The 17,050-nt window shown below is 48.6% G+C and overlaps 1 protein-coding gene across 1 annotated transcript; it reads left to right on the top strand.

Moving 5' to 3' along the window:
* The first annotated feature begins 8,765 nt into the window (after positions 1-8,765).
* spry4 (sprouty homolog 4 (Drosophila)) lies at positions 8,766-13,577 on the top strand. Its single transcript, XM_029174118.3, has 2 exons — positions 8,766-9,012; positions 10,962-13,577. The coding sequence occupies exon 2, from the start codon at positions 11,013-11,015 to the stop codon at positions 12,156-12,158; it is 1,146 nt and encodes a 381-aa protein (XP_029029951.1). The 5' UTR covers positions 8,766-9,012; positions 10,962-11,012; the 3' UTR covers positions 12,159-13,577.
* The last annotated feature ends 3,473 nt before the right edge of the window (positions 13,578-17,050 follow it).

Below are 17,050 nucleotides of genomic sequence, written 5' to 3'. Positions count from 1 at the left end.
CACACACACACACACACGCATCACACCACACCCAACATACACAACACACACACGCACGCCACACGGACATTGCACACCCACACCACATACACCACACACGCACACACGCACGGCACGGCACACGCATGCACAACCACACACAACACACACACGGCATACAACACACCCACACACACACACACGCACCACCACACACACGCATGCACGCACCGCATGCACGCCGCACGCAACGCACACGCATGCCACACACACACACACACATAATACACACACAGCACGCACGCAACACGCATTGCACACACACACCACACCCGGCACGCAACACCACATACACACACACACACGCACGCACGCACACACACACTCACGCACGCACGCACACGCATGCACACACACACACACACACACACACACGCACACACACACACACACACACACACACACACACACACACACACACACACACACACACATACATGATGCTATAGTGCAACAATCGCTTCGCAGGACATTTATGTTTCAGATGTTTCACCTCAACGTTTTCTTCCCATGGTTCCTTCATTTTAGCCCTTTAGCAGACGTTACCCTCTGATCAACTCAGTTTCTTAATTCCCCGAGTGTGAAAACTATCAAAAAGTCAGCGTCGTGCAAAGAAGCTGTGACTCCCAGTCTTTACTCTTTCAGCAGATCTGCTGCTTCCACGTCTCACCACTGCAGTCATGTAGTGGACATTCTGCCGGAACAGGATGCACCGTTTCAGAAAACACTCGTTGGAAAGATTTCACAGGTTCGCATTTGAACGGACTCATGCTTTGCAGCGCCACAGAGGTAAAATACTGCTTTGTAACGTGTCCAGGAAAGCAGTATTTCAAAACCCTGAATGTTTGTGTGATAGGACCTTCTGAATCTTCTGAAATATCCATCACCCTTCACTTTCAGAGTTCAGCGGAAGTTCTCTCAGGGTCGAGTGTGTGGAACAGATTTCTAGGACAAGATGTCTACGCAAACATCATACAGCCTCTGTTAAACCGGTTTGATCATCAACCTGTTTTCTCGCTGAGCACATCTCCCGGCCCTCGGCCTGTGAAGTGGCGGCCGGCGTGCCTTTTGTGCGTCTCCTCAGCGCGAAGGTCCGAGAGGACATAAATCACCGCGTCAGACGCCAGCGCTGTGAAAACATCCTGAGCGCACACTGAGATCCGCACACACACGCACACACACACACACACACACACACACACACACACACACACACACACACACACACACACACACACACACACTCACAGACAGTGAGTACAGCATGTTCCTCTTTTCGTTATCTAGAGGAACAAACGTTGATGAAGCTTCTGAGCGTGTGCGTTTGTGAATCACAGGCTTCTTTTGGGTCGAGGCCTGACTCAAACTGCTCTTTCACTATGACACTCATTTGGGCAAAACTGGAGTTTTATCTTACGCCGTCGTGACACTGTTTCACCAGCGTGTCCGGCCGCAGAGCGTGTCAGGGCTTTGTTTCCACTCTCCTCACCTCAGAAACTTATTTTTTGATTTCCTGTCTCGGCGGCGGAGAGCTAAATTTAGCACAGAGGCATTTGTGGTTGAAGGTTTAGAAATCATGCAGATAAGCAGTTTGCAAAGAAGTGGGCCGTTAAAGTGCAAACTGCTCCTTTATTGTAAGACGGCTCAGAGCCAAGATCTGGCTTTATTTACACAAGTCATGTTATTCGCTGGACTAAACTGTAATATTAAGTTTCTCATACTGATCATTATGGGCCTGTAATATGAGTTATGATGGGCTGAAAAGGATCCTGGGCTCTAATGTACAGCATAGACACACAGCAGATGGAGGAGGGAGCATCGAATCCCTTTTTAAATGTAAACACGTCTAAGTCCTATGTTGCCTGAGGAGTAATCAGGCTTTCTTGGAGGAAAAAGCCACCGAGAAGGAGTTAAAAAGAAGGGAGTTGCCTCCGCGACTGTCACCACCTCGAGCGACACCCGCTGGGGTGGAGGGGGTGAGGAAGGGCTGGACTGGTGGCTGGATGGAGGCTGAGGCGGAGGCGCGGGGGGGGGCGGGGGACGTGTGGAGACAAGCAGGGGGTGCTGGGCGGCAGCAGGGACATAATAACTGTGGAGGGATGCGGGTGTGACCGTGTGCCACCAGGAGCTTGTTGTTTCAGGTGCCCCCCCCCCCCTCAGCCAAGCAGCAGCAGCCCTGGAGGAAGGACTGGCAGCTCATTAGCTTGATCAAAGGCCACACTCCCCCCACACACAGTGTTTAATCCGAGGCTCATCTGCCTCACGTGCAGGATGTGGGGTCAATTAAGGAAGTTAAGGTGCACAACAATAAACAAACAGGTTATTTTGGCTCCTAGTAAGAGATAACAGATGTAAATGAAGGAGAACATACTTAAACCTCCTAATATTAACAATAAAATCATAATTTAATATCAACGATTCATCACTGTTGCCTGAATAACTTATATTATTTATTACTTGTTTCTAAAGTGCTCAGTTGTTCGGCCTCCATGTTTTCTCATCTACTGCAGCGTCAGGTCCTGTTGTAAGTTTTGTTAAAGTTGGACTTTTGGTTTGATTTACTTCCCTTTGCTAAAAATACGAGCTCCTGCGCTGCAGCGAATCGCCGGCTGTACATAATCATTACCCCTGACTCAGCTAAACTGATTCATCCGAGTGAGAGCAGCGTCATGTAAAAATAGATCTAATAGTGAAAACCGGCTTTTTATGTTGTCTCCCTATTGAATCTGATCCTGATTCACATCCTGTATCGACTGGGTCCGTGTGGAAAACGATCACCTCATCATCCATCATAACAAAAGAGCCTCGGTGAGTCAAAGGATGCCTCTTGGGCCACATCCTCTCATCTCAGGGGGAGATCGTGTTAAATTAATCAGAGACGCTCACATCTGGACACTAAAGGATAAACAACGTCTACTAAGCAGTTCTGAGCCTTTTAAGCTCAAAATATCACCTTTAAAATGTGATTATTTAATCTTGACTGATTAAACAAAGAGAAACAAACAGCATTCTGTGGAGCCAGGTTAAATTTAAACGTGAATCAGTGAAAGATAAGTAAATAAAAGTAATTTAGATAATGTAAAAAAATATACTGGAGCACATTTTCACATTTCAAGAACATGTGGCAACTAAATGTGGTCAATTGTTGTTAAAAATTAAAGATCAATCGTTAGATTCCCTGAAATACAAGGAAGCGACTCAAGATGTCATAACCAGTGACCAACTAAAAATAAGCCGTGACTAAATTAAACGTTTAATCTTGAATTTCGCAGGAAGTCTGAGTCAAAAAGTAGATTCACGAAGAGATATTTTTGAATGAAAGAGTCATTTACAGCGTCAGCAGTTCCCAGCTTGAAGCAACTGCTAGTGACTTTAATTGTGTCTGTAACCGGGGTTGGTCTCTAATTGTAACCATTTCTCACATTAAAATTTAAATGAGAGAAAATTAGAGTATATATACGTCACTGGATCAACGTGACATATTCAAACACGAGACCCCCAAACGCTGTAATGTCTCTGTCTGCACATAATCAAAATAATAAGATTTTAGGATTAAGGACGTCCACTTAAAAACTCCTCTTACACTGTTTGCTTTTGACTTCATGGCTCTCATGGGAGCTGGCGGAACCCCGCTGGGCGAGGGGAAGAAAGGAGAGTGCCGGTGGAAGTTGACCTCCGACCTCTCCTTCAGAGCAGTGACAGGACCCCGACGGCTCGCCGGCCTCCGCGGAGCAGCCAATCGCTGGAGCGTGACCCGTCGTCGGAGGCGTTGGGTTCTCCTCGGCACCTCTCACATTCTGGGCATTCCAAGTGCTGCCGCGCGCACACATCATCATCATCATCATCATCATCATCATCATCATCATCATACTCAGACTCACTACCGCTACTGGTTGCAGCTACGTAGCTTGTCCTACAGCACGCGTTCCTGGGCAGGTGTAACAGCTGTAACACATGCATGACTTTAAACCCTGTTCTGTCTGGGACACGACCCATTAGCAGCTTGTCTGAATTAGAACGTGGAAGCGCCCTCGTTGTCCGTCTGTCTGCTTCGCTTGGCACCTTCCTGAGGCGTGTGTGTGTTTTGCGGCTGCCTAGCAGAGAGCACCGTCCCGTACTGGTCGTCTCCAGCTATTTCTGTACCTCCACATGCGACCTCTGGTGTATATTTGGAAGCAGGGCCGAGGTCTGCCCGGGCCCACGTTCCGTCCTGTGGCGCTGGCTAGCATCACACCTCACACAAATACGCACACGCACCAGTCATACGCTCATTTTCCTCACACACGGACCCAGACAGAACCAGGCCAGGCTACACACTAATTACACGCCTGGAATTAGACATAATATCAGCCAAGCAGCCGAGTATGGAAACAGTAATAGCAGGCCAGGTTGGGGTGTGTGTGCAGGACCGTGTACTTAGGAATGTATTTCTGTCTTGCTTATGTTTCTATGCATTAGAAGTCAAATATGATAAGTTATGTATATATTCAGCTCTGCTATGTACATTCTGCTGCATAATGTAGATTTATAAAGATTTATTTCGTTATTTTAATCATTTAGAATCATAGTCAGTCCTTTATTTTTCTAGTATGTGCTAAATGCCGCGATTCTCCCGGACCACCCAAACTAAAAATGTATCACAGTGCTTTAATGGGATTGTTTTATTGATCCCTACAGGGAAATTCTTTCCTCAAACTCAGGAAGTTCAGGGGTCAGGGTCAGAACTGGAGCAGCACCCCTGTGGCTGAAATAGATTCAGCGCGGCAGATGCTTGTCAACATGGAGCCCGAGTCCGGGTCATCCTGTGAAACTATAGCCCAGCTGACCCCGGGGTCGGCGGTGTCTAAACGAAGGAGCCCCAAATGTCCCTCAGAGTCACAATGAAGCCTAGATTTACCACTGAGCTGCCGTGATCTTTCCAGCAGGCATTCGCTGAGTTGCGCTGTATAATACAGTAAGAGCAAGAACTAGAGGTTGTCTCCAGACCAAGTCAGGTGAGGCCAGACTTCCTGGGACACTTGCCAAGAAAACAGCCGACATCCTGTGAGCTCACAGTTGACCTATAAAGACAGAGGAATCGGCCTTTCTCACAAAGGGTGTGGAGATGGTGAAGCCACCAAACCCATTTCCTCTTTGCAGAAACACATGAAATCATTGTGCACGATTTCAACTTTCGAAATGTCAGGCTGTCGCGCAACAGACGTCTGAAATGAAGACGTGAAATAGTCCGACAGGTCTAAAGTGATCACTAATTAAAAGCAGAAGCAAGAGCAACAAACAGACTGAACAAATGAGGGATTTGCTGAAGCGTGAAGTCAGACTGAGCCAACAGGTGCGTCTGTCCGTCATCCACAGCGTTTATGTTGTCGAGGGTGGAGTCCAACAATCGTCTGAGCAGCAGAGACAGCGTCTTGTCACACTCACATTTACACCTGTGGAAAATGTCTAAGCCGCCGGTAATGTGGTGATGTGGGAGGAAACCCACAGGGGCAACGTGCATATTCCACAACGAGACATCACAGCCGGGGGGTTTGAACCCACAACCTCCTGGAAGCTGGCAGTGTCGCATTCTGCAGCATAGGTCGACTTTATCACAGTAATTAATAAGTATTTTAATAACTAGCATTCTGTTACAAAACCACCTGTGAAGTCCTTTCTCTTTGCTTTTGCAGGATTCTCTGCAGTTAGTGGCTTGGAGCGAACTGGGTCGAATGTGCTCCTTCATGGCAGAGCGAGCACGGGCCAAAGTCATCAGATTCGTTATTTTGATGGATGTGGACACACAGGCCCACACGACCACATGAACGCGTCCCCGCCGCCTCTTCCTACCTTCTACCACACAACTTTCCTGACTCCAACGCACACAAACACGCCCCCTCGCCGGGCGGCCGCGGGGCAGGAAGTCAATATTTGAGGAGCTGAAGCTGCCTGGCCTCCGGACCGAGATACGTCTCGCACTGTGGGCAAACTATAGCGTCCCCTACAATGGTCGGCTTGAATGCTCCTGCAGGGGCTAGCGTGTTCGCTAACTCTGTTAGCGTTGGCCCCAGGCCTGAGCTCTTTTTAATTCCACCCTTACCGTAACTCTTTACAAAAACACAAGTGTTTCACAAGCCCATGAGCAACTCCCATCAAAACCACCCATCGTGCTCCAAATATGTTCCCGTGACCTGGCACGACCTTGTTACAGCTTCATCTATTGCTTTCAGCTTTCTCTCTGTTTCGAGTCTTGGTCCAACCTTTTTACCTGCTCAATGATGAGGAACATCTGGTGATACAGAGAGAGGGAGCGACTCGGCTCAGTGTCCTCTCAACCTGCTGCCTCGTCTTTGCATCCACATCCTCCTATAATTTGACTGACAAACAAATTCTGCACCGCAACCGGCAGGACATCAGGACCAAACAGATTCTCAACCCTGATGCTCTATGAGAGCATCAGGGTTGCTCAATGTTTCTTAACAACACAAATATTTACAGGAAGTCAGCAGAGAAAATATGAGGGAGTGACTTTGATTTGAACATCTGCTTTCAGTTTAAAAAAATCAAACTTCCCTGGTGGTGTCACTTTCATTATATTGTATTAGTATGAAAAGTACAGCAGTACCTCGAAACAACTGTGTGTGTGTGTGTGTGTGTGTGTGTGTGTGTGTGTGTGTGTGTGTGTGTGTGTGTGTGTGTGTGTGTGTGTGTGTGTGCTGGTGATTCGGTGGGGCGTGTGTATTGTAAGGGTCCAGGTGTGAAGCAGATAAATGACGGTTTACCTGCGACAGGAAGCTGTGGATGGAAGCTGGGAGCAGCGTAGCGATTAGCATTCAAGCTAAGTCACATGGTCACCGACAGCAGTTAGCAGCTTCTCAAGTTAAAGTGTGTCAGTAACAGATAATTGACTCGATTAGTTAAATAAATAATGACCGAAATACTCACACTAATTAAATTTAGACTAACAATTTTGTAGTTTAGCCAGAAAAAAAATCAAATACAGATAATGTGTAGTGTGACAGTCAATGGTCAAAGAGCTCTGGCAGCAGATGGGCCTGTCCATTATAGCCCCCAGCTCACAGCAGCATCCAGCAGATGTGGCAGGAAGGGAGGGACGACTCGATGTGGGCCGGGCCCGCGGGCCGCACAGCTGCAGACAGAGGCCTGCACATCCACATCCACATCCACATCCACAGCGCGTCTGTGGGAGAACGACAGCAGGAAGACAAACAGCCGTGACGGGGTTAAACGCTGCTTGGTCTGTTTTCATCATCCCACAAGACGTATGCAAACTGGTTTGATGGTTTTACGTAACATTTCTTTGCAGACAGACGTTAGCACAAAAAGCTGACTTAACTATATAAAGGATATAAAACACCATAAAAACTCACATAAGGTTTGTAGACGCCAGGAGCTGTTTTGACAGCGACTACTGTTAAATCATCACACACATCTGACAGCCTCTCACCTGATCCATCCAAATACAAACACTTTTAAATGATGCTCCCTTTCTCTTTCCCTCTGTCACTTGCTTTTTTCCCCCCTCAAAACAATAACCCCAATTTGGAGGTGTTGTGGTTGCCATGGTGATGTGTGCAAATGGATAATAGGGCAACTGTTAACCTTTGACTGGTTAAAAGCCCCAAGCTGAGGGAGGGGAAGGACGCGGAGTGGAGGACACGCACACACACACACACACACACACACACACACACACACACACACACACACACACACACACACACACACACACACACACACAGAGGGATGTCAGAGAGAAAGGAAATTCACACTCATTTCCTCCGTGTGGTTTCGGTACAAATCAACAACATCCTGTCCTTTTGTGAATCCTGCCTGCCCTCATGCTGGTTTGCATTTCAGAGTAGGCGTTATAACCCCCTAACCTTCTCCTCCCCCTCCTCCTTCCCTGCTCCTCTGTTTTTTTCACTCTGCCATAGAAGCCGTAGTCATACCTCACATTGTTGCAGAGGAAGGAAGGGCACGTCCTTGTTCGCAATAAACGGCTGCGGATCAGACAGGAAGGCAATTATCATCCCAAACGACCTGAGCCGTGCGATTTGAGAGATTATTCTGTGCTTCAAAACGAAAACTAGCTCCATATTTCATTTTATTTGACTCAACTGCGGCGGAGTCGAGACGTGGAGCTCGGATTGGAAGTATGAGGCACGACTGCGCCTTCGTGTTTCAGTCTGGAGGATGGTTTTATTCCATCATCGGGGGAATTTTTGAGCAGTAGAAAAACAAATGGCTTAATTAATTGCAGATAGAGCCCACTCGCGTCCCGTTCATTACACAGCAGCATAACCGTGTCGCGTTTAACGTCAGAACGAAGCTGGGGCTGCAGAGATGAATAAATGATCGGGTTAAGATAAAGCGACAGGGCGACGAGCAGACGCTTTATGTAAATCAGACCTGACTTTGCCCTTGTGACCAAAAAAGCCCCCACCTCCTCGTTCCATCACCCCATTTTCTCCCCGTTCCTCCCTCGCGCGCGCACACGCACGCTCGCGCGGGCTCGTCATTCGCCATTTCTTCCCATTCATAAAAATCTCGGCATCGCGCCTGCGCAATGCCTTTCGGAGTCCTCCCCATTCATAAAAATGTAACCTCCGCATTTCAGTCCTCCCAAGTCGCTCTGCCCTCCCATTCACAAAAAAAGAGAAAAAAGCCGCGGCATCTGCGCAGTGCCGTCCTTCCCGTCCCTCTACCCTCCCATTCATAAAAACTCCCTCCCTCCCCCTCGGTGGTTGCAACATCATATCCAAAGCTCTGCGTCCACAACCGCAGTCGCCTTTTACGCACCAGTGAGTGGAGAACCGCGCCGAGGACCCGTTCTCCGCTCGTATACGTCGCTCGCACTGTTGCTCGACATTTGGACTTATTGTACTGAACATTTGTGGAGATAAGCGCTCGGTCGGACTGGACTATACGCCGCGCGCAACGAAGAAATGAGAGTTCTACCCTGAAACCACCGTGAGTAATGCATTCTGGTGCTTCTGCGTGTTACGTGTGCGCGAGAGCGAGCGCGCGGCTGCACGGACGGACGCTCCGGTCCGGTCCGCTACGCTCCACTGTTCCCCGAACCCCCCGGACCGGAGACGCGCCTGCAGAGTCTCATTTACAACAAGCCGCTTCCCTCCCCGGTGTTTGCACATCCAGTCAATATTTAACCACACATTTCGGACCCAGCGGAAGGCTGAGGGCGCACGGAGGGGACGCGCGTGTGCCTTAAACCGTAACTTGTTCGAAAGGTCGCCTTTTGTCGGCAAACGGGTTTTCATAGAGTCGCTATTTGTGGCTTCAAAGCCGCGGTTTCCCGTAAGAAGCCCGCATTTCACCCCGTCGTCTAAAAGCGCTCTGAGCCGCGTACACGTTCTATATCGGGCGGTTCGGTTGCGTGTCTTGTGTTCGTTCCACGGCGACCGCCCGCTCGGCTCACCGTGGGTCGTGTCAGGTGTTTTTGCCATCAACGCTGCGCGTTTTTACGCAGACCAACTTATTTGACTCGTCTTATCGTTTCAAAATGCCAGAAGCTGAAGGTTGGACTCGGGTGGAGGGCTGAGATGCGGGTTTACGCGTCAAACTACGCACTTCGGTGCAGCCGAGGAAAGGTGGCCCACGGTCGTCTCCCGGCTGCAGCGCGCACTGTTCCGTCTCCATTACGAAGCGCGTAGATCTGATTTAGTCCACGTCCAGATCTCAGGAGTGAGGTGTTGGATACGTGGTCACAACGCCTATGTGAGCAGGCTATTTGAGAATGCCGAGCAGCCACCTCCGGTTTTTATGACTCAGTCCATTCACATATTGAAGGGAGGCACACACGCACACACACGCACAGTTCCGGCTTAGAGCTCATAATGGTCTTGATTTGATGATCAGAAGCGTTTGTGTCGATGCCAGCGATGTCGCAACAGGTTTCTCAACAAGGCTTTTGCAGATTTAAGGAGGATAACACGGCCCGACAGCAAAACAATGGCGAGCAGTATTTTATAATAAAATAGATAATAGCACCTTTCTGTGCGCGAATAAGTTGCACTACAGTTTTTAATTATTTGGATTAAATGTGTTTCGAAAGAATGATCCTATTTCTTATCGTTTTAATTTCGTTTAAGGAGGATATTTTGCATTACTGGTAACGAACAGCGGATATATGAGCTGTTTTGTTTTCTGTAAAGTGGGTTAGGTCCATGTCAGCTGCCGAGCGCTCATTGATAAAATGGATGAAGCCCATTTCATTCACGCTCATGGCTGAAGCGCATTGATTCATGCGTCCAGCTGTTTTCATTCACAAACATTTGCAGTTCATAAAAATTTCATTCAAAAAAATTTCTAAGCTTCGCAAAACATAACATTAAAATGATGCTTCTAATTTTAGGTAAAAACCTTGTCATAAATCGTGTTTCTTTTGCCCTGTGGATTCATTTTTTCCGGTAGAAGTCCCTCTTGTCTCTCTCGGGTCTTTGCTCTGCCTTGTTTTGCATCGTTGAGTCTTTTGCATGCAAGCCTTGCTCTCTGGTGCTCTCTGCTCTTTGGAAACGAGGCAATGAGAGCCCAACTTCTATTGTTCCAATGTCAAAGTTAGAATGGAGGAGGTTTGAAACCCTATTGGTATTCAGTCGAAAAATCAAGATCGTTTGGAAACACTACATTCAAATTGTTACCGGTTTGGAAACAGATTTATGCTGAGAGAGTGAAAGACTTTGGTATAAAAGATTTAATACGCATGCTTTATTAAAGACAAGTCAGAGGAACATTAGAGTTAAATATCTGGTGGTCATTTTGCCTTTTTAATGTTAAATTATATCTATATTCACAGTCACAATTTGACTTGATTTAGACTTAAGGCCTTTAAGCAAAGGGTGAAACAGTGAGAATCCAGTCAGCTGCAGTCAGTAACTATCTCTTTTGTTCCGTCTTTGCAGTTTTGCTAAATGCTGCTTTAGTGTGGAGACGTGCAAGGCACCAGCCTACACATGGAGTCCAGGATTCCCCACCACATCCCAGGAGTGGCCTCCTCGCTCATTTCTCAGCCTCTGCTGGACAGTCGAGTGCCCTACGGCCGCCTGCAGCAGCCCCTCACCATCTACCCCATCGACCAGCTCAAGTCCTCGCACGTGGAGAACGACTACATCGACAGCCCGGCAGCCGTCTCCCAGCAGCCTCCCAGCCAGAAGTCCGCCAACCGAAGAATCACCTGGCTGGGTCAGAATCAAGAGGCTTTCCTGGGGGCAAACCACAACCATCATCACAATCACCAACACCAGCACCACCAGCAGGGCAGGTGCGAGCCCCACCCTCAGCAGGACACCACCACCCACCCATGGATTTCCTTCAGTGGGAGGCCCAGCTCTATCAGCAGCAGCAGCAGCACCTCGTCTGATCAAAGGCTGCTGGAGCACGCTGCACCCACCCCAACCGTGGACCACCACCCAAGCCTGCATCCCCACCAGGGCCCTGTCAACAAAGTCCCCACCCGAACTCCAGGCTGCTTTACTTCTTCTGAATCAAAGGTTCTAACCAATTCTTCCTCTGCTTCCTCTTGCGCCTCCTCCAAATCCCTGGACCTCAAGTCTGCAAAGATGCACCCGGGAGACACGTGTCCCCCTGGACGCCAGCAGGGTTTGGCACTGATCCCTTCCTCCCCCGCTGAGAAGAAGCACCTCCTTCTCTGTGAACGCTGCGGCAAGTGCCGCTGCACGGAGTGTACGCTCCCCAGGACCCTACCCTCCTGCTGGGTCTGCAACCAGGAGTGCCTGTGCTCTGCTCAGAGCCTGGTGGATACCGCCACCTGCATGTGCCTGGTCAAGGGGATCTTCTACCACTGCACCGAGGACGAGGACGAGGAGGGTTCCTGTGCCGACAAGCCTTGCTCGTGCTCCCAGAACAACTGTTGCACGCGTTGGTCCTTCATGGCGGCTCTCTCCCTTGTCCTGCCTTGTCTCGTCTGCTATCTGCCAGCTATGGGCCTGGCCAAACTCGGACAGAAGTGTTACGACAACGTCAGCAGGCCCGGCTGCCGTTGCAAGAACTCGCAGGGCGGCGTGAACGCCCCGGTGTGTAAAAAGGGAGCAGTGGAAGCAAAAGCTGGGATTCCTGAGAAGCAGCAGCAAGGGTCATGATACTGGACATACCTGGCCGGCAGTGGCCTTGCTAAAGCAGAATGGACAGGACTACATAATACACGCTCGCTCTCCATGGATAGGACAATCCACCCCCAACCCCTTAAACTATCCCATTAATCTGCTGGAGGATGACTGTAAAACACAGGTACTTAGAGTTGACCTACATTAGATAGGGTGGACGATCAAACGGGCCTATTCTAAAGAGTTGGCTAGTAGAAATAGCTAACAGGTGACTGAGCGATTTTTGTTTTGTGAGAGCGACTTAATGAGAAGAAGAAGAAGAGACTCTATATGGGACTATGTTTGTGTTATGCGAAGCTTGCTGAAGGCACAAAGTCATTGTACCTCTCTGCTGCTCTCTACTCGTCAGCTAATTTGTAACAGTAACTAACCAGAAGCTGGTTCTAAGCTGATCCTTAGATAACATAGAAGTTGTTTGATGGAGATAAATATCTGTACAAGCCCCTCGCTCCCCAGAAAGCACAGCCCACCCCCCACGTCTGAACAAACAGACGCATCTTTACGAGGATGAAACCGCCACTTACCCGCCGTCTCCGCTCTTACGATGATCCTCATCTTTTACGGTTTCCATTTTTCCCCCTTTTAGCGCGAAGACGCTAGCTTGGTGTTGCTAACATTCTGTCTAAGCGGAGGAACTGTACAAACACCCCTCGAGGCTTAAAAAATGATTTCCCATAATTCTGACCGTGTGAGCAGTCGTCCTAACAGGGGGGAGATAATCACTTTACAGTGTGTGTTGTGTGTTTCGACGAGGGCGAAGCCCCGACGCCCATCACCTCGGAGGTAATGCATGTCATGACTTGCATGCTGTAGTTTAACGAGTACCCACCGTGCTAGAAGTCGATGTGTCGTAGAGAAATTTGTGAAAAAACTACGCCCAACCTTCTCAGGGACTGTTACAGTAATCCTCTCTAGAGCTCGGCCTCGAACACCCCTGGGAGGCCTCACACGCATGTAGGAACCGGTCAGCTGAGTTGGAGACGACCCGACCAGAAGGAGACGGGTCCAGAGTGATCCGGAGTGACGTGGGAAAGCGGATGCGTGTTAGTCAGCCATGGTGGGAATCAAACCTGCCACTTGCACAACGACAAACCCCTAAAGGATGTACTAAAGCACAGTATTAACCACCTCAGCTGTCCCACATTGTGGCGACGTGCACTATATTTATCCCCCACCCACACACCCGGGCTTCATGAAATTCTAATCATTATGCTGCATAGCTGCATTAGTAGGTTAGTCTGTCTTTAATTCCTAAAGTCTATTTTCGTGGCTTGCATGATGTTCTTAGGACTTTGCCAAAGGAAGCTAGTTAACAGTAGCATGTTCGCTGTCCGAGTGTTCATGGTCGTTACGTACTCTTGCCAAACGAAGTTGACGGCGGTCGGTTCTTATCACTGGCCACGTGTGGCTCCATGACGCGCTGCCTGCTTTCCTGTCGGACCCTCGTCATCCATCATGGCGCCCGCGTTCGCTCACGCTCGTGTTTGTCTCGTTGCACAAAGCTGATATCGCACGGGGGGGAAAAAAAGAGAGGAAAGAATAAACACACTGTCCTTAGTCTTGGATGTATGAGGCAATATTTTCAAAACCTAGCAATTCAATCTAGAAGAAAGGTGCCAAAATGGAGAATGACCACGTGACTGGGCCCAGGCCTGGACACATGTGGAAAGCAAAAATCACAAATGTTTTGACAATATATTTAGTAATAGAGCTATGCAGGTGAAATGTTATTTGCTGTAAATAGTTTCACAACATTTGTGTTCTTTAGAAAAGACTTTTAAATGTCCTTGAAAGATTGCATGGTACAATATAACTACAATTCAGTACAAAAATATATAGAGAATATATTAGATATATATTTTGAGGGTAAAGTTAAGGTGTTTTTTGAGGTTGTGAGAAAGAGAAAAGCAGGAAGGAGGCGCGGGGAAGGTTCCAGAAGGGGTTTCAAAGATGACAGGTCTTTCTACGACTAGCACTTGATTGAAAAAAGTGTGTCCGGCAATAAAGAAGGAAAAAAAGCTCCTGCTGTTTATGCTATCCACGGCTCATTAGCAGTCGAGAGGCTAAGCTAATTCCCTGGTTCCTCTCCGAGTCCTAAAGACTGTGGACTCATTGAATCCACACAGGGAACACAATCTTCCCCTATCCGGATCAGCCCATTTCCTGCTGGTGCTGCTCAGTGTCTCCGCGCTGCGCCTTCGTTTTCTCTTTCTTGCGGTCTCCGCTCCCCTTCCTCCCTGAGAAAGTCTCCGGCAAACACCCCTGGCCTTGATTGACAAACACAGCTGCTGTGCATAAACTTGTCATAGCCAGAGAGACGCTCCGTCTCTCCCCTGCTTCCTTTCCCGAGTCCTGACCCACTCCCTCCCGCGCGAGTCGTGTTCAGTGCCATCTCTTCAGCCAGTGGACCTCTTATTTCAGCAGCGTTGCCTTTGCTTTAGCTCCAGCTCTGTCACTGCGAGAGTAAACTTCCTCACGTGGCATTAGCTTTATTCTTCTTTTTTTTTTTTTATTCTTCTTCACGTGCTCGCTGACTCCACCAACAGCCGAATGATTCTGTTCTTTTTTCCCACAATGCTGTGACTTCTACCCCACCACCACCGTTCATCATTTGCAGGGCAGTTGTTTTTGTTTCTTTGATTTCGCTTTTAAACCCAAACACGAGGAAAAGTCGTACAGCGGCGCGATGCTACTCCATTCTTTGCAATGTCATTGTTGGGGATTTAGAAACGAGATCTGTGCTTTCGTTCTGTTTAGATATAACAAAAAGAAATAAGTCTCTCATATAAAAGGTTCCCTTTATAGATATATTTATTTTGAAGTTCTATTTTATATAGTATTTATTTAGATGCCAACTTTTTTGTTTGTGAAGAAAGCTTATGTCGAAATGGAATGTACATTGACAATGGAAATATATATTGTTAAATATACTGGGCTGCTGTGTCGTTACTTTGAGTTGATAAGGTCAAAATAAGCCGCACACACACACACGACGTGGAATCAATTAAAACAATAATATATGGGAAAACATGCATCAATCATTTATTTACGGTTTAAACCTTCTCAGCACTTTTGGACTCAAAGCCAAATGAATGTACTGAAGACACTAGTTGACTAATTCAACATTGCGTAAAAACACATTTACAGACTTCAGTTGTTTACTTCAGCAGCTCGACCTCCTGAGGACGTCTCTTCCTGTGAGTGAATAAATGACGACCTATAAAACAGCAGAGGCCAAATAAAGTAGCTCGACCTTAAAGTGGAAGAAAACATTACATAAGTCACAGGAAGTCATTCACAGACGCCCTTCGGACAGTGTGTGTGTGTGTGTGTGTGTGTGTGTGTGTGTGTGTGTGTGTGTGTGTCGCAGGTTAACATCTTCCTGTTTAATAGAGGTGGTTTGTTATAATCTGGATGCGTAACATTCCTTCCCCTCCAGTGAACCTCCACGTTAAGCTGCAGCATATGCAAACACACACACACACACACACACACACACACACACACACACACACACACACACACACACACACACACCCCGGCCCACCTGTGCTGCCGTTGCCCCGGGGCATTTGTTCTTCCTTCCCTCGTGCCCCCCCCCCCCCTCCCTTCCACGTCTTTGCTTCCTGGGTGTTTACCTGAGCGCACCTGGGTGGTGCAGATGAGCGGCGCGGGCCGTGGGAGAAAATGATAGAGAGGAGACGGCAGCAGAGCAAAGAGAGGCCGCTCCAGATGAAACCAGAGGCCGGCTCACCTGCGCGGTGCCGCTCCTGCAGCCTGCAGGCAACAGTGAGATCAGAGGCCGAGCTGCCTGTTTACCTGCCGCTCTGTCAGCGCCCACCTGGAGCCGCACACTCCAACACCTGCATCTCACTTCCTCCGCACCTACATTGTCGTCTCCACCCCACCGGGCCACATACATATCATCAACACAGGAAGCCTCAGCACAGACGAGCGAGGAGGGGAAACCATCTATTATCAGCTGCTCCCGTGGCCGCACGGATCCACCAGGAACCAAATAATTACTTGTTCAGCACAGAAGACAATGCAGCCAACGGCAGCCACCATGTTCAAAACCCAAATATGCCAGAGCTGTGAGTGCTCGCGGTAAAGAGTCAGGAACGCGGCCGCCAGAGCTCCTCTCATCGAGTCCGTCTGCTTTGGTGGAGACGAATTCAGCAACAGGAGCTGGAATAATGAGAATAATGAAAGGATACATAGACATCATCAGCACTGTGACCTGAGACACGGCTTAAAGGGGAAATCCAGCGCGTGGCCATGAGTTTGCATTGAAGGTAACTCACGCCTCACCCCAAGCCTCACCCCAACCCCCCCCCCCAGCTGCTCAACAGATCCAGTTGTGACTTTCACAAGGCCCACTGTGATTCTGGCTTCCCAGCGCTTTTACTGTAGCTCAGCTAAATCCCCCACAGTTTGCTGTTTAGATGACATATTACAAAAGTCATTCTCACATCTGGTGCAGCACTCACCCCTCACCCCCCCCACACCAGAGACCCCCAGACACACAAACAGACACACGCTCCTCTCTTCTTTTACTCTCCATCCATCTGTTTTCACAGATGTGACTGAGCTTCTGGGATTCCGCGATTGACAAACATTCAAAGGTTCAATACAAATGAAAAAAATAAAACACACAGGTGGAAGGCGCCTGCAGGTGAGTGAGAGAGACGTGTGTGCGTGCACGTCCTCACGAGGAGGTTTGGAACTGCTGGTACACGCATGAGGCCACGTGCAGCTCTGCAGGAAAGCGCGGTTGCATGAGGGCCAGAAATGGCAAGTGTGCGATTTGGAAATGGAGCCCCTGACATTTAGACCTGCAGACGGCAGGACACACACACACACACACA

This window comes from Betta splendens, chromosome 14 (assembly GCF_900634795.4).
Source record: "Betta splendens chromosome 14, fBetSpl5.4, whole genome shotgun sequence".
In the NCBI taxonomy this organism is placed as follows: Eukaryota; Metazoa; Chordata; class Actinopteri; order Anabantiformes; family Osphronemidae; genus Betta; species Betta splendens.
This window is presented reverse-complemented; position numbering and strand designations above follow the sequence as displayed.

Excerpts from the sequence above, each read along its gene's own strand:
- spry4 (XM_029174118.3), top strand. The coding sequence starts at position 11,013 with ATGGAGTCCAGGATTCCCCACCACATCCCAGGAGTGGCCTCCTCGCTC.